Genomic DNA, 14,197 nt, shown 5'->3' with positions numbered 1-14,197 from the left:
TATATCAGTCAAGTTGTCCATACATTCACGCTTTAGTTTGAATCCTATTTCAAGGCATCTTCTAACATCCACTTCAATAATGACTTGAAGACAAAGAAACATCTATCTTCCTTTCATTAAAACACCATCCATATCCACAAGGATCAAGTTTCAAACTTTTTTTGCACGTTATAGCACTTGCTAAGAAGTAAACAATGAACGCCAACCCAAAATGGTGAATCTCAAAACTTACTTCAGCTAGTGATTGTTAACATTGTATCCGAGATCTTTCAATATCATTTAAGTTGCCCATGATACTCTATTCAAAACCCTTTTCTAGTCATCACTTCTGGCAAACTAAAACATGATGGGCCCTATCTTGGGTTTCTACTTCGTTTATCAATCCCCAATACTTGATGGGCCCATTCCTGCTTACCATTTTTGTTTACATCTTTCCTACCGACCAATAGATTAATCAGAATTGGTCACTTGTTTATCAGATTCAAGAGACAGGACTAGTTCTATCATCTTGATCCCAAGCAGTAAGCATGCACAGATATGGAACTAATCCTACCAGCACTAGTTCAATCCAATCACCAAAAGTCCAACAGATTGATACTTAAAGTGAACAGGATGAACTGTGATGCTAATAACTCAAAAGCAGTTTTAGAAGTTTAGAGAAGACAACTTAACATGAAACAGCTCAAGAAAGTTGGCTACAGGAGATGGATACAAAATTTCTACTCTAGGAGAAAGAACAAGATTGTATGATAAATTTTCCGTCCAAATTTTCAATAGCCACAGATTTTATGAGATAGATATTTCAATATAAGTTTGGACATCCACTAAAATCAGTATGAACAATAGACAGAGTGTTTGTTACATGTTATTTTGGCTTGGTGAAGCAGCTGAATTGAGAGAATCCCCAATTCAAGAATCCACTAGTTCAATAAGAAAACTGGGAGACGAAGAATGTACGGTTGGAATAAGAGTCATCAAACATCATCCGCATCACTTCCACCAATATATGCTTCACGACCAAACCAATAGCTGCTTCCATCTGGGCCTAAAATCTTAAACCTGCTCAACCAAATATAAAAATTAATCCCAAACATTACACTTATGCTCCGCCTAGGGGATGGAGAAATTATTGCTTAAATAGCAGCTGTTTTCTTGAATGAAGTTAAAACCTATTTTCAACCTAATGAAATGGTTATCAACTAACCGCTCAAGGACTGATTTTCCTTCTTTGTACTTTTGGTTTTCATGCGCAGTCTCCTGAAAATAAAAACCTAAGTAACTAACAACCACAGTTAACCAAAGGCATTTAATTTTAAACCATAATTTTCAAATAATCTCCGCCTCCTACTCTTACATATTTCCACCCCACTATCGAACCGCAACCAACGCAAAAAATGTCAGCAACAGTGTGCAATCCTGTCGTCATCACTCTTTCTTCTTTCTCTCCAACAGTGACATTCGTGCTGTCAAAAATAGGAGGCAAGGTATACACCAAAGAACAATGAAATGTCAATGCATTGTGCAACAATGATGAAAAAGGGTATCCTTAGTGCATGAGACTGCTTTGCAAGGGTTAGGGGATCGTTTTTTAATGCAGTCTTATCCCCGTGCTTTGCTTAGGTCGTTTCTGCAACACAAACCTGTAACCTTATAGTTGCAGCTATGGATCAGCCTCTAGTATCAACATCGAATAATGATCATAAATGCATAAACAATTTGGAAAGCCAATCCAGTGCATCCTCAGTTCTTTATTTCCTTGTTTTGATAACCAAATTTCATCCAAAAGAGGGGGCAAGGAATACACCAAAGAATAACGAAATGTCAATGCACAGTATCAACAATGACTAGTTATCATAAACACACAATTTGGAATGCATATCCACTGCAATCTCATTTCTCTAATTCCATATTTTGTAAACTGGATTTCAGTAACCCCACTTCACCTATCAAATTCTTCCTCCCATTCAAGTAATATGCATTTGAACAAACAAGTAAAGAATGGGGAGGAAACTGACGCTTTAAGACAAATGCACCCTTATATTTAATCAGAAGTGCAGACTGCAAGCAAGGAAATCACATCCCACATATGTAAGTTGACGATACCATCAGACATTTCAGGGAATGCTAGTTTCACAGAGAAAATTAACAGCATGACACTGATGTAAAAAGCTCATTCTCCACAAGTTATTGGCAATGCCAGGTTACACATTAAAATGTTAGGCTGGGGATACAGAGAAGCTTCCACATTAGCCATGCACTGAGAAAACCATATTTTAGGTACAAAATTAGCCAAGCAAGAAGCCTCTATCACCATCTTTTCTCTTCCATGAACTATAATAGTGTACTGAAATGGAATATTTTCACCTCTTCCTTTGCTATAAGTGTTCTACTTTTCATCATTAGGGGCACTTCTTTCTCAGTAACTTATTATCTTTACCCCTAAAGTACGTGCAAGACAATCACCCTGAAAGAGCAGCATCATCCCCTCACCTCTCTTTCCCTATCCACTGCCCCTTTTACCAACAAAAAAAGAAAAGAAAAGGATGTCCCTAGCATTGCAATACCAAGATGGAAGAAGAGGAAAGAATGCTCTACAAAACTTTTTGGTTGTTTGCATAATGCAAATGATATCTCATGGCTTCAGTAGGAGTTCATATTACATGTCAAGAACAAACTGTCCCAAGAAGAGTTGGTGTCAAGACATTAAAATGGCATGCCCAAAAACAAGAATAACTTACACCTTACTGAAGAGATAAGCCTTGCCATGCCTGCAGTGGAAAGACTGAATAGAAGAAAAGAGGCAAAACGCTAAGTCAGAAAATTCACTTCCTACAAGAGCTTCCAATAAGCATAAACTTAAGAAAAAAAATCCAAAATTAAAGTCCATCATATGGAAAGCTGTCAAAATGCTATCACCGATACTTTTAAAAATCAATTCCTCATCAAAGCTATACGGTATTAGCTAAACTAGAGCAGACTTCCACTTTGTCTAGAACCATACTCCCATATAGAAGTAGTTCTAATTTACAAAGGGGCATGAATGGGTACCTCAACAATTTACTATGTACACACTTACTCATAAACATTCATTGTAATGGTCATACATGGTTATATGCGAAAGACATAAACATTTATATCCTGAACTGGTCACAAAAGCGCCTTGCTTTCAAATAATATTCGCAAGATAAATCCCAAACATCAAGGAAATTTTTGTTTTTGAGTTAATGTACTTTTTCAAAGTGGCACTAATTTTGAATTCAGAATTAGACTTACAAGACAGTACTGGTGGGATGCTTTGCAGGTATAAGAGAAGCAACTTTCCAAGGAAGCAAACAATGTGCTATAAGTTTTTAATAGACAAAGTGCTTGAGAAGTTTTTTAATAGATTTATTCCTTTTTTGTTCATGTGAAGGCAGCCAATAATAAATATATATATTTCAAACCACTAGATCAAATTTAGTTCGAAGGGACCTTCATTATGGGCACTGCTTGGCCCGGGGTTGGTTGTACCAGTCAGAGCTATTGCAACTCTAATATAAATCCTTTCAAGCACCCCAACACACACAAACTTATTAGAGTTCCAGAAGCATGAAAAGGAAATCTAGTTCAAACAAATTAGAAAGAAATTCTATATAAGCAGACATTAATTTAATAATTTCTGGTAGATTATTTTGAGCAAAAATTAGTTTGCTTATTTATGGGGCAAAGGCTGGACTGAGATGTGCTGCGGCTTAGAAGTCAAGGAACTGGAGATTTTCTCAAATGCAGCAACCGGAAACAGAAAAGAAAATATACAAGGAGCTTCCATCTGGAGAAAATGAATTGAACCAGAAAATAAATTGAACCGCCAATTAAGTTTTACCGTAAATGCTCGGACAATAGGTCAATCCAAGACTTAAAAAGAGCTTCCACCTAAAGAAAATTACACATCGCACAATTCAACTTGCAATGCGTTCAACCATTTCTGGGTTTCTACTCCAATCCTATTCTGATCACGATGCTCCACTCGAGGGCTTGTTAAATTGGAGATGATAACCTTAACTTTGTGCACACATAGGAGATTTAGTCAGATCAAATTTAGGGCCCAAATGGGGATTTCTAATTTTCTAGGTCGGAAAGAAGTTGGGTTTCTCAATAAAGACACAACAAGCAACTCGAGCTATCAGTTGTGTGCTTAGACAATATGCAATCAAGAAGAAGAATTAACGGTAGTAGTGCAAAAATCCGAGTCGGATGAATCAGTTAGCAGCAGCATCAGTGTGAAACAGAAAATGATCAAATTAAACATCACACTGCCATCAAGAAGAAGATAATCATAAAATCTTGAAAAATCAGAGGGTAAAGGGTAGAAGAGAGAAAGCTCGTGAAGATGGGATGATTGAATAAGAGAAGAAGAAAGCATTGACCAATGAATCACAGAAGAGAGAACAAAAGAGAAAAGAAGAGAAGGAAACCTTGGAAACGATGTCTTCATAGAGAGCTAGATGGGTATTGCAGTGCTTGCAGCGGTAGATCTTGCCCTGAAGAGTCACCACAAATAGCCTCCCCATCTCTCTCTCTCTCTCTCTCTCGTCTCTCCCCCTTCTACTCTTTCTCTCCAATACCTTCCTTTGCCAAACCAACAGCTATATGCCTAAATTGCAATAATTCTGGAAAGGCTAAACAAACAACCAGCCCCTTCAACTTTCACCCTTTTGACTATTTTGCCCCTTGAGAAAAAAATCTATTAGGCCTACAACTTTCAATTTTAAACTTGTTAGACACCTGAGTCAACGCATGAATTACACACACAATTGAGGTGCGTGCAGCACCATCATCTTCTTCTTCCTTTTTCCCAACCTTTCTCGTCGTCGATGACCTTTCGCACAACCGGTCTTCTTTGCCACTAACTACCCTGGTCCATCTTTTCTCGCCGCTAACCGACCTCTAGTCTCGCCTTCCTCTATCAGTGGTCGCTGCCTCTTTCTCTCTCTCGCTCTCGCTTTCTGTCAGTGGTCGTTCGCGACATAAAAAATGAGAATTCAGTCGGTAACTCGTCTTTCTTATGCTGGTGACTGGTGATGGCATCGATCTGGGTTAGGAGGGCATCGATAGTAACAGCTGGGCGTTGGGAGGGCAAATCTAGGCCAACAACTTGGAAGGTGAGCGATCATTCGCTCACTTGTCTTTCTCGTGTTGGTGACCGACGATAGCAACGAATGGGCATTGGGAGAATAGATCTAGGCTAGTAATGTGGGATAGAGAGGTCACTCATTCACTCGTCTTTCTTGTGTTGGTGGCTAATGACAACGTCGATTAAGGTCAAAGAGACTGGCAATAATTGCGAATGGGAGTGGGCAAGCAAATCTAGGTCGATGGCATAGGAGGTGAGCTGTCGGTCGGTCTGAAAACATAAGAGATGGATGGGCAACGACGTTGGCGATCGTCTTCTGATAGGGAAATGTGCAATGTTGAAGGTTGTTGCACCTTTCTCAGTTGTCTTCCAGCAACTGTCCGCGATGTTGTCCATTGCTGACTGCGTATGTAACTCATATGCAATAATTGTTGGACTTAGGAATGTAATTGTTACAAAAATAATAGTTAAAAGACATAATCGGTTCAAAATTAAAAGTTAAGGAGACTAATAGATCTCTTTTTAAATTAAGAAGAAAAATGGTTAAATGGAAAAACTTGAGGGGGCTGGGTAGGTACTTTTAACTTTCTAGAAAAGCTGTCCTGAAAATAAAGGACTCAACGTAAAATGGGTGTGTTTGTAGATATGTATGTATGTATGTGGGTAGGATGGTGAATGTCACATATAAAGATAGATTATTTTAAATTTAGATTGCGTTTATTTTTTGTAGTTTAATTATAAAATATTTGAAATGCTTTTAATAATTTATTATTTTTATACATTTTATTAAAAAAATATTTAAAGCAAAGTCACACAACACAACCGTATAGTATTTTTTTGAATTTATTTAAAACGTTATAGTATTTCAAAAAAAATAAAAAATATTGTTTTTTCTCCCATTATTTGGCGTATTATAATTGGCCTTAGAGAAACACTTACATGGCACCATGAATAAAACATTTAGATATCAATTATTATTATTATTTATTATTTGTGTCAATAAAAATTCAAAATTATTATTTTTCAACTGTAAATTATTTATTCACCTTTTAAAATATTTATTTAAATTTTGAGCCAATAAAATTATGATAAATAACTGTGAAAAAAAATTGTGTCAGAGAATTATATATATGTGTTAATTCGTTAAGGTTTCAAATGTCTCAAATCTCAATTGTTGAATCAAATCTTTATATAATTGGTTAAAGGCATATCGATGCCATGAACTTTGCATGTTTAATTAATTATGCCCTTAAATTTGAGGAAAAACCTATTAAGTCCCTCCAAGTTTTAATTTAGGATCAATTAGATATCTTAAATTTTACGTGATATACACGTACCACTTTTTCTCAAAACTAATAGGATATTGTCACGTGAGAACCAATGAAATCTTGCCACGTGTCAGTGCAACCAAACTCATTTCCTTCTCTACCCTATTGCCATCATTGCAACTGTCATCGCCTCCGATGCATCCATCACCGTTCGTCGTTGTTGCAGCCACTGCGATCGCCGTCATCAATGCCTTCATTGTCGTTCTCTTCTTTTGCGCCTTTCTTCTTCTTCTTCTTCTTCTTCTACACATTCATAGCAATTGTGTGGACGACAAATTTGGTCATCAATAGCATGGGAGGCAAGCGATCGGTCAATTGCTCACTTTCCTCATGCAGCCGTCGCCACCAATTGATCGATTGGTCTTCCCTGCCATAGCCAATCTGATTTCGTCTTCACTGCCATGGTCGATCAATTTGCTTTTTCTTAGCCATGGCGATTAGGATTTCTTCTTCTTTTCAATCCACTTCTTCTTCTCAGTCATGGGTCGATTCTTGCCATGGTCGAGAGCTTCATATGGCTAGCATCACTAGAGGCTATGGGCTTCGACACCATAGCTGCCATTGAGGAAGCAAGTCGGACAAAGAAGAAGAAAAAAAAAATTATGATGATGAAGATGATGGGTGAGGAAGACAAAGTGGCCAACGGACAGTGATGAAGAAGAAGAAGAAGGTGACGACAGTGCAAGGGGGAAGAAGATGATGGTGCTACTTCACGTCCTTTAACTAAACGTGTAAGTCATGCGTGGTGCTGATTGTACACTTACGTGTTTGATGGATCCAAAATTAAAATTTGAGGGGGTCAATAAGTTCCCCTCAAGTTTAAGAAGCCAATTAGTTAAATTAGAAAAGTTGAGGGGCTGAATGTGTCTTTAGCCTTATATAATCCTATGCTGTATACATTAATTCATATGCCATCTCCATTATGGTGACCATTTGGATTTGGTTACCCTGTTTTGCCGATGAATGATGATGACCACCCACCAACTAAACATCACCCACTTTGAATTTATCATTATTATTACAATTAATTAAGCAAACATATGGAGAATAATTATCCCTTTACACGTAACATTAGCCATTTGAGTACCTCAGTGAGCAAATAGATGTGGCAATTCACGGCTTCCTTTCCTAATTCCTAATTTAATTACATATATGCATGCACGAAGTCTGTACAATGAGCTACTTCCAGATCCGTCCAAGTAGAGTCAGTCAATGTAGTGCTCATAGGAAGCCAAGGAATGTGCAGGCCGATGAAGAGAAGTGATAATCCCCAAATAATAACCCTCTGCTTAAAAATTGGAAATGTCAAACTGGCAACTTCAACACCAACTTGACTGCCAGTGATGCTTCGTTTGCTTCCACAACATCCACATCATTGCAAACTGGTCGCCGGGAGGCAGTAATAGCAATCAAATGACCAGAAGAATATTTGATAGAGAGTTCCCACCCCACCTCTTGCGTGTATCAAACAAAATTCTCCTTATACAAGCCAGGGGGAGGTGGCCATTTTGGAGGACCCTTATGGGCTGATGGTGGTAGGTTAGAGTTTGCCTCAAGAAAAGAATCAACATAGTGCTTGGCATTTGGCATACTCAACCACGCTAGTTAGTCAATGGAACAGGCCTTAATTTTCAAATTAGGAGTTTTATTTCCCTAATTTTCATCTATAAATATGTGGGCATAATTCTTGTAATTATAATCTTTCAAAAATAATAATAAAAAAAAAATCTAGTGTGGCCATAGACATAGACATTCTTTGCTAAACCACACAAATTTTGTCTTTTATATGTGTGTAATTTTGTTCTAGTTTTTTTCCGCTTGATTCGTTCCTTAACAACTGGTATCAAAACGTCGTTAAGGGAGAATAGTGGGAATGATAGCATCAGAAAAAGGGAAAGTCAAGATTGACAAATTCAATGGCAAAGACTTTAGGTCCTAGAAGATGCAGATCAAAGATTATCTGTACCAAAAGAAGTTGCATGAACCCTTGTTGGGCAAGAAGCTGGAGGATTGGAATCTGTTAGATCGCCATGCACTTGGTGTGATTCAGTTGATATGGGCCTGAAACATAGCGTTCAACATTGTTAACGAGAAAACCATAGAAAATTTGATGAAGGCATTATCAAATATGTACCAGAATTCATCCTCCTTAAACAAGGTTTATTTGATGCGTCGATTATTCAGTCTGAGGAAGGGAAATGGTTCACCAATTACAAATCACATCAATGAGTTTAATGTGATTACAACTCATTTGAGTTCTATGGAGATCTCGTTTGATGATGAAATCAAACCACTGAATATTCTATTATCGTCTCTACCAAAAAGTTGGTCCATAACGATGACTATAGTGAGCAGTTCGTTAGGGATTTACCCAAGTTGAGGCTAGATGATGTTCAAGATTTGATTCTCAGTAAGGACATTTGCAGAAGAGAGTCAAGTGAATCTTCAAGTTCTGCTTTGAGTGCTGAAAACAAAGAAATGAGCCATTAATGATGTTAGAATCAAGGCCACGATGGATCAAAATCAAAGAGAAAGGATCAGTCTAAGAATCACAAAGATATCGCTTAATTTTTGGAATTGTAATAAGAAGGGCCAGTTCATGAGTCAATCTGAGGCATCAAAGAAGAAAAACAAAAGGAATCAACATGAAGATGATGAGTTAGGAAATATAACCTCTAAAGAAATTACTGATGCCCTAATTTGTTGTGTAGACAGTTCTATTGAATCTTGGATTTTGGACTCAGGTGCGTCTTTTCACTCTACTCCATATAAATAGTTATTACATAACTATGTTGTTGGAAAGTTTAAAAAGATCTATCTTGCAAATAATAAACCTTTGGACACTAACGGGAAGGGTGAATTTCACATAAAGACTGTCCACGAAATGCAATGGAAATTGCAAAATGTTAGATACATTCAATGCCTAGAGAGAAATTTGATCTCCATGAGTCAAATAGATGATGTTGGATATATAGCAGTATTTAAAAGTAAATCATGGAAGATAATAAAGGGAAATATGGTTGTGGCACAAGGCAATAAGGTTGGAACTTTGTACATGATTGCAAAAAATAAGGACACATTAGCAGTGATTGATTATGGTGATTTAACATGGCATTGAAGGCTTGGGCACATGAGTGAAATGGGAATTTAGTTGTTAGCATCAAAGACGAAATTGCCAAACTTAAAATCTGTTCATGTCATTTTATGTGAAGACTACATCTGTAGGAAGCAGAGTTAGTTTCTCAAAGGCTAGAAGTACATAAAGATGGTGTTATGCCATAGAATTCTTGAGCATCTACTTAGGGGTATATTGGTCATTAGACGTCTAAGGGTATTTTGATCAATAAGCCTAAGGCGGGTGAATCTCAAAAAATGGTCTTGAGCCAGGATGCGTTTCTCAAGAAGAAATTGTGATTAAATAACCAAAGAGCCTAGCTAATGACAAAAGGGTAAATAGGCTAAATGTGGAGGGCAAAATGGTCCAAGGGCAAAGGGATATAAATATGCTAAGTCAATGGGTCAAAAGGGGAGGTGGGTGGAAGAAGGAGCAACTTCTAGAAGCTCCTGGCCAGACCTCTCTAAGAGAGATTTTCCTCTCTCGGAGAGGATCCTTCATTTCGGGAAGCGGCGGGAGCCTCTCGAAGAGGCTCCCTACTCTCGACGGCTTTCCTCTTGAAAAGCCCAAATCTCTCGACAAGAAGAAGGGGCCAACAGGAAATGGGCGCGGTGGAGGCGCTATTGGGAAGCTCTCAACTAAAATATAAAATAATCCTAAACTGACAAGACACTATAAAAATCTCAAACATCTTTTGTTCTTGAGCAGTTCCACGTACACACACTACTGACCAACGCTGCTAGGCCCCATATCTGGTACTTCCTCGCTGGGACCTGAAATTGTGAAGAGTACAAGGTGAGTTGCAAAGCTCAGCAAGTAATAAGCTAGAAAGAATTATTGAAACTAAATCGAAGAATATTAATACTAATAAATTACTTACTGAACTTGTACTGAGTATAATCTGATGAGAATCATCACGAAGAACAAGCTGACTCAACTCATTCAAGTGACCCATTGCATGTTCCAGTAGGGCCAATTACAAGGGCAAGAGCTAAAAGACTTAAAGAAGCTTTGAATGGGCTGGTTCTAGATATGTGGGCCAATCAAAATTATCAAGATTCTGACCTAAAAAGCAAGCAAGACGTCATCAACATTATATGGGCTGAAGAGGGAGCTGTTGAGAGTCTTTTGAGCCAGAATACTATTAAATGAAGAGCTTGGGCCATAATGGACACTTGGGCTGACTCATTGGGGCTTGTACTTTATTATTTTGGGCTGCACATGTTGTTTTAAATCTTAGCCACATGGGTGCACGAAAATTTAATCTTGAAAACCCAATCTGACTTTTCATATTTCCAAGCATCTTTAATACTTTGAGTTTCTAGGCTAATTAAGTTAGAGATTTAATATTTTGTGGGAAATCAGATTTGAATATTTCTTAGGCTAGTAATTATGGTCTTTTGTAATTTCCTAAGTGTTTTCTCTCTCTATAAATTGTACTCTCCCAACAATTGAAAAGGAATCAATGAATGAGTGATTTACTTTTCTGGAATTCCAGATTTGAGAGGTGCTCTTCTCTTGGGTTCTTTTATGAACTAACCGACTTATCAAGGCTTGATCAACCTTGTGGCGTCTTCAACATTCGGGGTCCTTGTTCTTTCGTGTCCAAGGGTTTCGTGTGGATCATCCAAATCTGTGTTTAGCGTTCTTGGGGTGCGTATATCTTGCATTGGTTGTGGGTTCATAGGATCAAATCCTTTTGGGTTCGCACCATCTTGGTATCAGAGCTTCGGCCTAAACTCAGGTTATATCTTTGTGTCTTTTAGCCTCATTTTCGTATTCCCTTGTTCCTTGTGTTTGTTCATGTTCTTTTAATTCTGGACGTAACTCTCTTTGTGTCTGTTCATCTTCTCTTTGAATCTGGACGTCACTTTCTTTGTGCCTTTGTTTCAACACGTTATACTTCGAGTTTTTAGACGTGTAATATGTCATTTTCATAGTTCAGAATCTCATCTTTCTGGTATGTAACTTTTGGCACATAGACCCACGCAATTTATAATATATACCTGACTGATCTGAATCCTACATATATAAAAACTGTAAGCATATATTGTGGGCAATATGCCTCTAGTCCTGGTCATCACCAGACGAGCAACTCATATCTGAGCTATAACTAAAACTGTGGGATCCTCACGGACTAGCTGCCTGGCGCTCATACTACAATGCAATGCTCACATACATGTTAACACACAATATAAAATGCTCCATATAAAGTCATGCTCCATGCTCATACTAGAATGTATGCACATATATAATGCCACATAATAATGCTGATCATGTCATAATAAATACTAAACATGTTGTCTGATCTTCAATATATTAGAATACAAAGATTCTATGAATTTTATATTATGGTATGGACATGTTAGATTTATCATACTTGGCATGAGAATTCAATATTTAGAAGTATTGAATATTTTAATTTAAAGAAAAACTTGGATTAAAACATCACTAGAAGTTCACTTGAATTTTTGAAAAAGTCATTCGAATATTAGGAAGGATATCTGCATATGAGGAAAGACATCTGAATATGAAAAAGACTCATCTAGATATACTAGCGTTCAAATTAGAAGCTATTCGGATATGCTGGAGCTTATTCGGATATGAAGTTCAAAACTTGAGAGGGGTATCCGGATACTACAAAAAAAATTAATTTTTTGTGGCAGTTTTAAAAATTGCCGCAAAACATGGCATTTTGCAACAATTTATAAACCACCACAAAATACGTTTTTAGCGATAGTTTTTTTAATATTTTGCGACGGTTAAAAAACTACCACTAAATTTAGAAAATAATTAAATAATTAAAAAATAAAATTGAATTTATTTGTTAAATTAAAAAATAATTAAATAATTAAAATTAAAATACATTTGTGGTGATTTTTCAAAACCGCCACAAAATTGACTAAAAATTGAATTTAGCAGCAGTTTTTGAGAAACCGCTACTAAATTAAAAAATAATTAAATAATTTAAAATTAAAATTAAATTAACATTTATAACGGTTCTTTAGAACTGTCACAAAATTTATTAAAAAATTTAATTCAGCGGCAATTTTTCAAAATAGCCACTAAATTCAAAAATAATTAAATAATTTAAAATTAAAATTAAATTAACATTTGCGGCAGTTTCTCAAAATCGCCGCAAAATTAATTAAAAATTTGAATTTTACTTAAGAAAATAATTAAAAATTAAATTAATAAAAGAAATATAAAATCTTAAAAAGAAATTTAAAATTTAAAATTTAATTTAAATTAATCACAAAATTAATTAAAAATGTTAATTTAAAAAAATAAAAATAAAAAGAAATTTAACAAAATTTTAATATATAAAATTTTAATAATTTTAAAACATATATAAAATATTTTTTATTTTTTAATCAATTAATTTATTTAATTTAATTCAATTAATTTATTCCATATTTTTTTAAAAAATAATAATTTAATTAATATTAAAAAATATAAAATATAATTCTGAAAAATAGTTGGTTGGATTGGTATATAATTTATATGCGCGGTAATATAATAAGAGGGCTTTGCAAATCAGATGGTTTCGCGTGCGCACGCGAATAGGGGAAGTCGCGGGTTCGAAATCGGGGAAGGGAATGCTGGAAATTTAATTTCCAATATCACCACGTGGCGCTTGCAAGTCTAGGTGTAGGCGCGGGCATGGGTAGCTGGGTGGGTCCAAGTGGCTGGGCGGGTGCGAGTGCGGGCGGCCAGCCTGGCCGCCCATGGGAGAAATTAAAATTTTAATTTTCTTCTAATTTTACGGTGATTTTTAGAACTGCCGCTAAAATTAAAAATTTTAATTTTCTTTTAATTTTTGCAGTAGTTCTAAAAATCGCCGCTAAAATTAAAAATTTTATTTTATTTTTTAATTTTTACGGCCATTCAAAAACCACCGCAAAAAATATGATTTGTGGTAGTTATTCCAGCGATTGCTGAAAATCACCGCTAAATGCTCTGCGAAGGCTGATTTAGCGGCGGTAAATGCCAGTTTTTTATAGTGGGATATGAAACAAGACATCCAGATATCAACTTGACACATCCGGATATACTGAGGAAGACATCCAGATATCATACAGAAAAACAAAAGGACACATTCGAATATGACTTAATATATCCGTATATCACTCGCAATGGAATAGACACCTCCGGTTACAGTATAAGGTATTCGGATATCACTTTCAAGGAATCATTGAACTCATCTAGATGCGGATCAAAGCATCTGAATATCAAACAAAGGACATTCGGATACGAACAAGGCCATTTCGATGTCTCTCACATAAATCTTTTTCACTTATCTGGATAGGCATTGCTCCATCTGGATGACACTCACATACATAGATTAACTCATCCGGATATGGAAAGACCCATTCGATATCTATAATTAAATTTAACGAACACGAACGCTAACAGAGACTGAAATCTATAGCAAAACTTAATGATTCTACACCATTCTGAATAAAATCTTGGGAAAATGAATCCCAATCAATATGAAACAACTTTAAGGATGATTCAAAGATAATATTTTATTGCATCGCTATAAAGATCATGCATATATGAGAACTTACCTCTAAGAAAAAGAAAATGAGGAAGGAACTTGAAACTCAAAAGAAAGAAGAAATAATAGGACTTGCACTC

At 36.2% G+C, this 14,197-nt stretch overlaps 1 protein-coding gene across 2 annotated transcripts; it reads right to left on the bottom strand.

Annotated features, from left to right (window-relative positions):
- Positions 1-742: 742 nt before the first annotated feature.
- Positions 743-4,632, bottom strand: LOC127806881 (protein yippee-like). 2 transcript variants are annotated; one of them, XM_052344449.1, is made up of 5 exons: positions 4,455-4,627; positions 2,739-2,782; positions 1,355-1,463; positions 1,205-1,257; positions 743-1,059 (listed from the first exon to the last, which is right to left on the bottom strand). In XM_052344449.1, the coding sequence occupies exons 1-5, from the start codon at positions 4,548-4,550 to the stop codon at positions 975-977; spliced, it is 387 nt and encodes a 128-aa protein (XP_052200409.1). In that variant the 5' UTR covers positions 4,551-4,627; the 3' UTR covers positions 743-974. The 2 variants fall into 2 exon arrangements, with proteins under 2 accessions (XP_052200409.1, XP_052200410.1); XM_052344450.1 differs by having other exon boundaries at positions 984-1,059; positions 1,205-1,271; positions 4,455-4,632.
- Between the last annotated feature and the right edge of the window lie 9,565 nt (positions 4,633-14,197).

Source organism: Diospyros lotus, chromosome 7 (genome assembly GCF_014633365.1).
Source record: "Diospyros lotus cultivar Yz01 chromosome 7, ASM1463336v1, whole genome shotgun sequence".
NCBI lineage: Eukaryota > Viridiplantae > Streptophyta > Magnoliopsida > Ericales > Ebenaceae > Diospyros > Diospyros lotus.
This window is presented reverse-complemented; position numbering and strand designations above follow the sequence as displayed.

What these genes read in the sequence shown, in the direction of transcription:
- LOC127806881 (XM_052344449.1), bottom strand. Translation starts at nt 4,550, where the DNA reads ATGGGGAGGCTATTTGTGGTGACTCTTCAGGGCAAGATCTACCGCTGC. An exon ending in GCTTATCTCTTCAGTAAGGT is followed by an intron (nt 1,464 to 2,738) that starts GTAAGTTATTCT and finishes TATTTTTGACAG; the next exon opens with CACGAATGTCACTGTTGGAG. An exon ending in CGATAGTGGGGTGGAAATAT is followed by an intron (nt 1,258 to 1,354) that starts GTAAGAGTAGGA and finishes TTTTATTTTCAG; the next exon opens with GAGACTGCGCATGAAAACCA.